The sequence below is a fragment of the Lactuca saligna genome, chromosome 4 (assembly GCF_052625555.1).
Source record: "Lactuca saligna cultivar CGN05327 chromosome 4, ASM5262555v1, whole genome shotgun sequence".
Lineage (NCBI taxonomy): Eukaryota > Viridiplantae > Streptophyta > Magnoliopsida > Asterales > Asteraceae > Lactuca > Lactuca saligna.
This window is the reverse complement of record NC_136420.1, coordinates 96,042,223-96,054,108: the sequence shown is the minus strand read 5'-3', so window position 1 is coordinate 96,054,108 and position 11,886 is coordinate 96,042,223. Positions and strand designations below refer to the sequence as shown.

General features: G+C 39.6%; 1 protein-coding gene across 1 annotated transcript; it reads left to right on the top strand.

The window, feature by feature from the left end:
* The first annotated feature begins 7,924 nt into the window (after nucleotides 1-7,924).
* LOC145042420 (Pathogenesis-related thaumatin superfamily protein) lies at nucleotides 7,925-9,820 on the top strand. The gene is made up of 3 exons (XM_078990835.1): nucleotides 7,925-8,220; nucleotides 8,315-8,984; nucleotides 9,206-9,820. Exons 1-3 carry the CDS (start codon nucleotides 8,148-8,150, stop codon nucleotides 9,528-9,530), a joined length of 1,068 nt encoding a protein of 355 aa, XP_078846961.1. The 5' UTR covers nucleotides 7,925-8,147; the 3' UTR covers nucleotides 9,531-9,820.
* Nucleotides 9,821-11,886: the final 2,066 nt, after the last annotated feature.

The following is an 11,886-nucleotide window of genomic DNA, read 5'->3' as shown; positions in this document are numbered from 1 at the left end:
GGAGTGTACAAATGTTGTGTATGCGCTTTATCCTGGTTCTGATGGTTTTCTTGTGTGTTTCAGTATAGTGGTTACTTGAGGTTCAGGCTCCAGCGACCTCGAGAGGCCGAGTGCTAGTGATGACAAGATTCATAGGATTGTTATTCTGAGGTGGCTGCTGAAATCAGAGGGGCTATACCAGATATGTTTAGGTCTATTAAGACCATGTTGATTAATAATTTCGACGAGTGTTATGTCGCTATCACTAAGGTTGCGGTTGCCACAACCCCCGTAACCCTTACTGCTGCGAGACCCGGGGGGGGGGGGGGGGGCTTTGTTGTGGTAACAGGAGTTCAACAACATGAAGCCACCAAAGTTTGATGGGAACCGAAATCTGATTGTTGCGATGTGATGGATTTCTGATGGTGATGGTTGTTTTAACACTTGCTCATATCTGGAGAATCTTAGGGTTCGTTTCATTAGGAATCTTCTTGCCTGGGAGCGAAGGATTGGTTGAAATTTGTGACAGATGATTACACTCTTTTAGAGCATTACATAGTGACATGGGATATATTTACTAAGTTGTTCAGAGATGAGTTTGTACCAGTGGTTAAGAGAGAGAGAGAGAGAGAGTTCCTGTCTCTCAAGCAGAAGATAAAGATGATGACTGAGATCACCGGGATGTTTAATGAGAGGGCCCTATTTTTCCCTTAGCATGAATGTTTCAGTTGGTACCTGAGTATTCTGAGGAGGGATATCTGTGAGTTCAAGGTGAACACCTTGTATCAAACATTTGTTAAGCTACAGACCAATGCCAGGAGCAGAGAGATTGAGTTGGAGACCCAAGTGAGAGAGAAGAGGGAGACTTGGTTAAGATATAGGAGAGCAGTGTAGTCGCATTAGGCGATTAATCGGCCGAAGCCCGCTGAATTGAGAGTTGGAGGCCAGAAGGGCTGCACTTGCAGCAAGTACGACAAGGGGCATAAGGTACCCTTTCGGTCGGGGACCATTTGCTACATGTGTGGAAAGGAGGGGCATATGATGAAGGATTTCCCCACTGGATTTCAGGTCTGCTTCAACTGCAACTAGACGGGTCATTTGTGGGTCAAGTGTGCTTAACTTGCATCTAGGGCAGTTCAGACTCTGGTCCCCGCGACACTGCGTATTACTGATGGTTGTCAGGGGAAGGCTGCGGCTCCGAGGGGTCGAGGGAAAGCATTTCAGTTAATAGTAGAGGATGTCAGAGCAGCTTCAAACGTAGCTAGTACGTGTTCTTTATTTATTTTTGATGATTTATTTATGGTGCTTATGATATTGCTCATGTTAGGTACTTTCCTTGTGAATTTTGTACCTGCACTTGTGCTGTTTGACTTAGGTGTGAGTCGATCTTTTCTGTCATCATCTTTTTTGTCATGGTTTTAGTATTCCTTGGGTGGATTTGAGCATGCCATTGAGAGTCTCTGTATTGGATGATCATTCGGTCTCTGCTACTGATATCTATCGGGTTGTGTGTTAGAGATTTTTGGTGTTGGATATCCGATAGATCTTATCCCTACTACGATGGGCGATGTATGTGTTATCATGGGTATGGATTGGTTGAGCTGATTTAGGGATCTGATAGACTGTGAGCAACAGTTGGTGATGATTCGAGATCCCAGTAGGGGGAGTGTTGACCATCTATGGCAAGGGTACTAGGTCAGGATCAACTTTTTGTTCTGCCGCCAGGGCAAGGCAAAGTTTACAATATGGGTGTATGGTTATATGGCATCTGTAGTGGATACACGAGTTGATGAAAAGAGATTGGTTTCCATTTCTGATGTACCTGTTGTGCGTGATTTCCTTAACGTTTTCCCAGAGGAATTACTAGGTGTGCCTCCTAAGAGGCAAGTAGAGTTCCACATCGATCTAATCCTTGGTGCGGAACCAATTGCCAAGGCATCATATCGTATTCAACCTATTGAGATGTAGGAGTTATCCTCTCAGCTTCAGGAGATTTTAGGAAAGAGGCTTATCCGATCGAGTGGTTCTCCATAGGAAGCACCAATCCTATTTGTCAAGAAGAAGGATCGCTCACTCTGGATGTGCATTGATTACCCGGTGTTGAACAAGTTGACGGTGAAGAACCGCTATCTATTGTCGAGGATTAATGATCTCTTTGATTAGTTGCAGTGGGCATTTTGGTTTTCCAAGATTGATCTGAGGTATGGCTACCATCATATGAGGGTGTGAAAGGAGGATATTCAGAAGAGCACATTCTGAACTCGTTATGGGTATTACAAGTTCGTGGTGATGCCTTTTGGACCCATCAATGCACTGGCGGTGTTCATGGATCTCATGAACCGGGTGTATAGGCCCATGTTGGATCGATCAGTGACCGTCTTCATCAATGACATACTGGTCTATTCGAAGACCAGAGAGCAGAATGATGAGAATTTGTGTGAAATTCTCAGATTTTTAAGGATGGAGAGGCTATATGCCAAGTTCTCCAAACATGATTTCTAGTTATGTGATGTTTCGTTTTTGGGAAACCTCGTCAATCAGAATGGTATCTTGGTCGACCAAGTTAATATTGAGGTGGTAATGGGGTAGGAAGTGCCGAAGTAGGCATCCAAGATTTAGAGATTCCTCGGTTTGGCGAGATATTATTGGAGATTCATTCGAGAATTCTCCAAGATTGCAATTCCTCTTACTAAGTTGACAAGGTAGGAAGTTGTGTTCAGTTGGGGGCCTGAGTAGTAGGTATCATACGATATTCTTCTCCAGAGACTTTGTGAGGCACCAATGCTTACCCTCACTGAGGGAGTAGAGGATTTCGTAGTCTCTTGTGACGCATCCAATTCGGGGTTGGGTGCTGTGTTGATGCATAGAGGGCACGTGATTGCATACGCTTTGAGGCAGCTGAAGCCTCATGAAGCGAAGTATACCACCCATGATTTGGAATTAGGGGTAGTGGTTTTTGATCTCAAGATTTGGCGTCATTATCTTTATGGAGTTCGATACCATCTACATGGACCATAAGAACCTGAGATATCTTATGGACTAGCCTAACCTGAATATGAGGTAGTGGAGGTTGCTGGATGTAGTGAAAGATTATGACTGTGAGATTCTATATAATCCAGGTAAGGCCAACGTTGTGGCCAACACCTTGAGTCGGAGAACAGTCAGTGTGCCGATTTAAGTGATGTGTTTGACCCCAGTCCTGGAAACGATCAAGGAAGCACAGTTGGAGGCCATAAAAGAGGAGAACTGGAATAGTGAGAGGGTGGTCGGTTAGATTTCAGCCTTTGATATTGATAGTAAGGGCTTTTGACTCTTCATGGGTGGGTTTGAGTGTTGTATGCAGGTGGGCCTTGATGGGTATTGATGAAGGAGGCCCACAAGTCAAGGTTCTCCATTCATCTGGGGGATACCAAGATGTATCTTGACATGAAGCATAGTTATTGGTGGCTGTGTATGAAGTGGGATGTGTCCTAGTTTGTAGAGAGATGCTTGACCTACCGGAAGCTTAAGGTCGAGCACCAGCATCCTCACGGCAAACTTCAGCCTTTGGAGGTTCCACTGTGGAAGTAGGAGCATATAACTATGGATTTCATCACAAAATTGCCAAAGACTTCAAGGGGAGTTGATGTTATCTTGGTGATAGTTGATCGTTTGACGAAAAGTGCTCACTTCTTAGCCATAAGTGAGGGCTCTTCTGCAGAGAAGCTAGCTGAAATTTATGTTCGGGAGGTGGTGGCTCGGCATGGGGTGCCGACTTCTATTGTGTCAGATTGGGACGTTCGTTTTTACTTCTAGGTTTTGGAAGAGGTTTCAAGATGATTTGGGCACCTAGTTGCATTTTAGTACCACCTATCATCCGCAGACCGATGGGCAGAGTGAGCGGACTATTTAGACGCTCGTGGATATGTTGCGCGCCTGCATCATTGATTTTGGTGGGAGTTGGGACTCTAATATTCCTTTGTCTGAGTTTTCTTATAAAGAAAAACCATCATGCCAACATTGGTATGTCACCATTTGAGCTTCTTTATGGGAGGAGGTGTCAGACTCCTACTTGATGGGGTGAGGTCGGCCACAGATTCATGGGGAGCACTGAGATAGTGCTCAAGATAACCGAGATCATCCAACAAGTCAGACAAAGATTGCTGACAACCCATAGTCGCCAGAAGAGTTATGCGAATCAACGACACTATGAGCTAGAGTTTCTGGTTGGAGATTTGATGCTTTTGAATGTATCACCCTAGAAGGGTGTTATCCGCTTTAGGAAGCAGGGTAAGTTGGACTGCTAGGTTTATTGGCCCTTTCAAAGTGTTGGCCTGGGTAAGAAAGGTGGCTTACCGGTTGGAGCTACCCGAGGAGTTGAGTTAGATTCATGATACCTTCCATGTTTCCTAGTTAAGGAAGTGTATAGCCGATGAGACGGTTGTGGTTGCTTTAGAGGACATTCGGGTCGATGATCGCCTGAATTACATCGAGAGGCTAGTGAAGATTCTGGATAGGAGAGTGAAGACCTTGAGGAATAAGGTAGTGAACTTGGTCAAAGTTCAGTGGCAACACCGGAAAGGCTCGGAGTGGACTTGGAAGCCCAAGACTGAGATGTGCGAGCACTACCCTGATCTATTTTCTGAGGTTGACTTCGAGGGCGAAGTCAAATTCTAGTGGAGGAGAATTGTCACATCTCGAATCCCAAGGTACAATATATTTATTTATTATTTTGAGTATTGAGGATTTTTGACTTACGCGGGGTGTACTAACCATGTATGTCGGGCGTAAGTCCTTAATGGAGTCGGGATGGAGGCAATGTATACGGGGCGTACGAGGAAGTGTACCAGGCATACGCCGGGTGGATGCTAAACCCTAAAATTTAGGGTTTCACCCATATTTATACACATTAACTCACCCTTAGACCTCCTATAATCAGCCTCCATTCCCTTTAAACCATAATATCGAACCCTATCCTTGAGAGTGAAGTTCCTGGAGCCTTTTTGGTAACTTTGTGCATTCTTGTTGAGGAAGAAGGTGGTGATTCATGCAAGCTTGTGGATCCAAAAACTACCTCGCTTTGTGCATCTTTTGAAAGTATAAAGTCCATACCTTGCTGATGTTCTTTCTAGATTTATGTAGATGGGTTTTTATGAACTTTTTATCCCAAAGCTTGGACCTTTGTGGGTATTGGATACTCCAGAGCGTTTTAGCTGTCCTTTTAGATGTTTTAGAGTGCCTTGATTCATAAAAATTGTTGCTTGATCGTTTACTTTGGCTCATGTATGATTTAAGTGACTTAGAGTGTTGTAAAAGTTAGGACTTTGTATTGTGTGCCCTATCTAGCCATGCAAAGGTTTAAAGTCAGTGATTTTATGGGTTAAGACATTCTATAGTGGTTAGATCTAAAGTTGGAATAAGTGTTTTAAAGGATTAAGACATAAAAGTTGGGGTTTTGGGACCAGGCAGAGTACGCTAGGCGTACTCCTAGCTACGCCCCACATAACCATGCTTGTCCCCGTCTTCCCTGTTTTGAGATGTATGCCCCGCATAGGAAGGTACGCCCCGTTAACGGACGAGAAGGTTGAATTGTTGACTTTTGCTGACTTTTGACTTTTGGTTAAAAGATTTAGGGTTTTGGACCATGGAATGGGAAAAATGGTATTTTTGCTCTTCAGGGGCATAGTGGTGGGATTTGGACCGTGAGTTGGGTTATGACCTTAATTGACTAGGGATACTTGTTATGTTTATTAGGCGGAGTCTAGGACAGTTCGGGAGTGAGACTTACCAGTCATCAGTATTAGGTGAGTCTCCTTACTTATTCTTACATGTGTGGTAGAATAGCTGTATATATTTACATGCGATAACCATCTGGGTCTAAGTGCTATTACTATTTATGTGTTAAGACTTCGGGGAAGTTTCCAGTGTTGTTGATAACCCACTGGGCATGCGGTTTGCCCACTAAGACTTCAGGTAGTCTCCAAGGTGACTGATAACCTTTAGCTGTTTATTTGTGTTATACTATGTGTGGTATTTTGGGGAACACAATATGATTCGTGCTTACGGTTGTTGATTATATGTGTTTCAGGTACTTATGAGGATCGCGTGAAAGCGAAGGTCTGATTGTACACACTCGCTGGGAGATTTGTTATTGGACATTAGGTAGCACTTTGATATTTATAGTGATGATTTGTATTTAATACTTGTGATTTTCTGATGGTTTGGTTTATGAACAATATTTCAGGTAATTTAAAAATGAAAGATTTGGTTTGAAATTTAAGGTGTTACACTTAAAGTGTTAAGACCTATGGGTTAATGACTAGTCAAAAAAGGGTTAAGTGCTTGGTGAAACTAGCTTCTTACTACTTCATGAAATCCAAAATTGGGTCTTCCCTTTCTACTATCTTTAGTTTTGTTAAGAACACTTGCATTTTAACTCTCTTGAAGTTCATGCTTTTGTTATGAACTTCGAACTTAAGAGTATAAGAGTTTATGGACTAGCATCTACATCAAGTTGGTTTCATATCGGTGTCTCAAAGGTTTCCACATTCTCCATCAACTTTCAAGCCTCCTTTGAGGATTCAAAGACTATGAAGGTTGTTATGTTCTTTTTCTTCTTTGGTGCTTGTTTTCTTTCCAAACTTTGCAAGAAGATTTATGATTGGTTATAATTTGTTTTATGTTGTTCAAAATCAAAGTTTCCTATTGCTAAATCGTATGTTTTTTATACTAATTTATGAATAAAAACCCAATAGAGGAAGTCAATGATTTTGACTTTTTCTTCCTGAAATTAATCGGATTAAGTTTTGAAGAATGACAATGGAGGCCGTGAGAATTTGGGTTTAATCTGGGTGAGGTTGGGAGGGGGGTGGGGGAGGTTGGGGTTTAGTTACTTATTTATTTTTATTACATTTAAATCAATTAAAGAGAATAAAGAAAATATAAAAGAAATTCAAAAGGGCATAAATGTCACTACATGTGTCTCAAGGACCAACCATGCAAATTTTAGAACTCACAATGACAATGTTCGAAAAAAAAGCAAAAACTAAAATTATGACATTTGATAAATCACACTGACCATTCATGTAATTTTGTCTTATAAATATGTTAGTCTCACAAAATAAAGATGGTATAAATTAGTAAAATAAAAAGAGTGCTACTATATGTACGAGGTACAAACTATTACATTCACATAGAATATACAAAACAATTTAACGGGATACCTAGGGGTGCGCAAACTCAAACCAATAAACCGAAAAACCGACAAAACCGAAACCGAAAAAACCGAAACCGAAGCAAAACCGATGGTTAGGGTTTAAATTTTTTAAAAACTGAAAAATCGGGTTTAGTTTCGGTTTTTACCAAGAAATCGACTCATCCAACCAGAGAAACCGACCCATACTTAAAACCGACAAATTGCCCCAAGAAACCAACCCATTCAACCCGAGAAACCGACCCATACTTGATAATAGTTTATTTTGGGCTTTGATTGTAACTTATAATAAACTATTTGTTGTAAGACTTATGTTTTTTGTTGTATTTAACTTCAATTTGATGCTTTTTGAAATATTTAACTTGTTGCTTTATTTATGGAAAATTGGTTAAAACCCAAAACACATGAGATTAAACCCATAACCCGTGAGTATATAGGTTGAACCCAAGAAACCGAAAAACCGCCCAAACCGTCCTCAGAGCCCAAAAACCGAACCGATCAGAAACCAATCATATTGAATTTTGAAAACCAAAAAGTGACCATTTATGGGTTGGGTCCAAAACCGATCCATGCACAACCCTAGATAACTATAAAATTTCCTAATAAGAACTAAAATACTTTTTTTCACGAAACAAGTAAAAAAAGCTATACAAGACAGGGGAAAAATATATTATAATTTATTTTAAATATAAAAATAAACTAACTAGTATGGGCTAATAATGAACAAAACGTAAGTTTTAAATGGTGCCTTAATTGAGTTATTCCCTTTTATTCCTCACCAAAGAGAAAAAAGAAAGATCTGTTTCAGACCGTTTGTGGGTGGTTTCATCCTTCCCCTCCCTCACGAAACATTCCTTCTTTTCCGCCACCATCCACCACCCACAACCACCGCCGCAACAGTACAACCCCTACCTTTATACAACCTCAGAAGAACACAAAAACTAAACTCCAACAACATAAATATTGAATTACTCACATGGATCTGCTCTCTTCTTCCTCTGCTACTCACCTTATCACCTTCTTTCTTGCTTTATCATTTCTCTCCAAAGGTAATTTTTCTTCAAAGCTTTCCATGATTATAAATTACATCTGGGGTTTCTTCCATTTTATCACTCATTTGATCGTTTCTCACACACTATGTAGGTGTTTTCGGAGCTACATTCTCATTTGTCAACAAATGTGATTACACAGTATGGCCAGGTATACTCGCCAATGCCGGAAGTCCAGCTCTCGACACCACCGGTTTTGAGCTCCCAGAAGAAAGCTCTCGTACTTTCCAAGCTCCGACCGGCTGGTCCGGCCGCTTCTGGGGCAGAACCAACTGCAAATTCGACAGATCCGGCTCCGGTACATGCCAAACCGCCGACTGCGGTTCTGGTCAGGTGGAATGCAACGGAGCAGGAGCAGCTCCGCCGGCAACACTAGCGGAGTTCACACTCGGCTCAGGCGGGGCGGACTTTTACGACGTCAGCTTAGTAGACGGCTACAACATAGCAATGATAGTCGAAGCTTCCGGCGGCTCAGGTCTCTGTGCAACCACCGGGTGCGTAAATGACTTAAACCAGCAGTGCCCGAGTGAGCTGCGGGTGGAGTCAGGTCAAGGATGTAAGAGCGCGTGTGAAGCGTTTGGTAGCCAGGAGTACTGTTGCAGCGGCGCGTATAATACACCCGCCACCTGTAAACCGTCGGTGTATTCCGAGATGTTTAAGTCTGCTTGCCCTAGATCGTATAGCTACGCTTATGATGATCCCACCAGCACCTTCACTTGCACTGGGGCAGATTATACGGTGACGTTTTGTCCTTCAATGCCAAGGTTAGCTTCTCAGTTGTACTTTACGTATTAACAAATTGTACATTTGACCGACATCAAAACACTACGAATGCTTTATGTACAACGGTATTATTTTATTTTATTAATATTTTTACATTTATTATTTATGCTAAATTATTACATCTCTAAGCTATACAAAGCATCCTATGCACTAGAATATGATTATTATTTTTAAATTAATTGGTGTATTTATATTTTTGCAGCCAAAAATCTTCACGAGACACTTCTCCAGCAACCACCACCACCGATGGTAATACCGATACCAACACTAACACCAACGCCACTCCAGGCGGCGGTGGTGAAGATTCGTTTTCCGGGTCAGGTGTAGAATCTGGAAACGGATACGGTTCAACGGGTGGGTCTGAGTCTTTGTCTGGGTCAGGATCCGGTTCCGGGTCAGGGTCCGAAGCTCTTGAGGCTAATGGATCATGGTTAGCTGGTTTAGCCATGGGTAGTGGTTCAATAAGGGTTCAGCCTTTTAGTGCGACTCTTTGCTTTATTGTTCTGCTATGTTTTTTCTCGGGGTAGGCTTTTGTCCAGATGGTGCAAGTTCCATTGCATAATGTACAAGTTGATGTAATGGCATTTTTCATGGTTTTATTGCTTTTTTAGCTCTAGGAAAACATGGGGAATTTTTCTTTTGGCAGCTCCTTTTCCAGAGCAAATCTGACGCACTCCAGAGTGGCATAATGTAAGTGGACAATATTAACCTTGTATTGAAGGGCGTGAAAGAGGTGGACTTTAGGGGTAATTTTGTCTACTAGTGTCTTATTTTCTGGAAAAGTTGTAATATGTAAAAACAGTTTTTTAGGTTTTGATTCTTCGTGTCTGTTAGATATTATTTAATGTTGATATTTGTTCTTGGGATATTAATTTAGGAGTTATTCATCAAAATATCACATATTAGGATAATATATTATGATGATTTTTTTTATCGGGACCACCACAAAACTGTGAAAGTTAAAGTTGTGGTAACCTTGACCTAATGAAATTTTTTTTGCAAAGATGAAAGAACGTCCACACTGAATCGATGGCCTTTATAAATGTCTATGATTTTTGTAGAAAATTATAAATTTAGCCTAAGTTATTAATGATTTTTCACAAAATAACTAAACATTAAGATTTTTGTAAAATAGCCACACAAACTTTTAGATGAGGGAGGCTCGATCATCTGCGATTTCGTGTTCTCAGCTTCGCTTTCGTCAAATCAACATGCTTTTGGTTTCCTCTGCTGCGCCGAGGTTTCATGACTTCGTGGACGATTTTGGCCAACTCTATAAAAAAAATCAATTCTAAGATCCCGAAATTGCAGATGACATTTGATCATCTGTGGTTTCCTCTCATCTTGGCTACGGTTTTGTCACCCATGTTTTTTCTATATTTGTTTTAAATTTAATTTAAGTTTGACTATAATATTATAGCTTAAAATCTTACAAGCAACTAGTAAATGTTCAAGGGATAACACATAAATCAGAAAAATCGGATAATATAACCGAAAGTGGCATTTTCATATGCGGTTGTACAAGTCTGTAATGCACAATTTGTGAATTAGAGACTTGTACCACCGTAAATGGCAATGCCATCTTCGGTTTTATTCTTCATTTTTGTTTGATTTTTTCGATTTTTGAGAAAAAAAACAACAAAAAAACATACATATAACTAGTAAAATTAGTCATATTTTGAGCAATTATCTTAATATTTATGAGCCTAACTAATATATTTGAAGATAAAAGATACTGATAATGCTTAAAAATCTAATTTTTGCAAACAAATTTTTTGTGTTGAAGATATAAGGAAGAAATTAGAGCTGAATGGGGCTAATAAGGATGAATATTCAAAAGTTGTCTGATATGTTAAAGACTCAACTTGAATGAAGAGAAGAACGCGACACGACAAAGCCTAAGAGTTTGATTCGGATAATGATACACGATAATGCGCGACACACATACACCTTACGAGATACAGATTCTACTTTTTCCAGCAACTATAAATAGATATTATAAATAGATATTCTCCTTTTATTCCAGAGCATGCCAACTTGAAGAGATAAATCAAGTTAAGATTTTTCTGAAGTCAGGGCCTTATTAGAAGCCGAAGAATATGTTGGAGCAATCATTAGAAGATCAAAGCGCAGAATTTATAGATTAATCATTCGGTTTGCATTATGTAATCTCAGATGATTTTGTTTATAGTTCTAGCTATGATTATGGGCTAACAACCTTTTAATTTTGCTTAGATGTAAATGAACCCTTTTGATTATATGGTTTCATTGATAATATCATATTTATTAGTTTATTATTTATATTTATTATGTTTGTTTAATCGAGAATCCTTATCGGTTCAAGTTTTAATTACTCTTATCTTTGCCTAGTTTATATAATTTAGAGTATCATTCTTGATTGTATGAATTTGAATCATAACTAATTTATGGTAATAAATTGTTAGGACAATCAATTGATCAAATCATAGGGTAAAATAATAGTAATTAAAGACTAAAACGAGTAAGACTACTTTAGATAATCTTTGTAAGCAAGTAGTTTGATTTCATGACCATTGAAAGTGGCTGCTAGATAAAATCTTTCATAATTCAAATATATAATTGGTTATAGAGTTAATTTAGTGCATGATCATTGTAGTAACTATTATTTATAATTATTAGTGTTAGTTCATCACATCAAGATAACTAATTAATATAGATATCAATGATAAACAACATAAATACATTGGTGCCTTTCGTTGATCAACCATAGGAGAAAATGTGCGATTCAAATCGAAGTAGTACTGCTTAATACTATTTAAAACCAAGTTCTTTTACTCTTATTACTAGTTCAATTTCTGTTTGATTTAATTTAAACAAATCCCCAATTTATTTTAGATTAATTAA

What these genes read in the sequence shown, in the direction of transcription:
- LOC145042420 (XM_078990835.1), top strand. Translation starts at nt 8,148, where the DNA reads ATGGATCTGCTCTCTTCTTCCTCTGCTACTCACCTTATCACCTTCTTT. An exon ending in TTTATCATTTCTCTCCAAAG is followed by an intron (nt 8,221 to 8,314) that starts GTAATTTTTCTT and finishes CACACTATGTAG; the next exon opens with GTGTTTTCGGAGCTACATTC. An exon ending in TTTTGTCCTTCAATGCCAAG is followed by an intron (nt 8,985 to 9,205) that starts GTTAGCTTCTCA and finishes ATATTTTTGCAG; the next exon opens with CCAAAAATCTTCACGAGACA.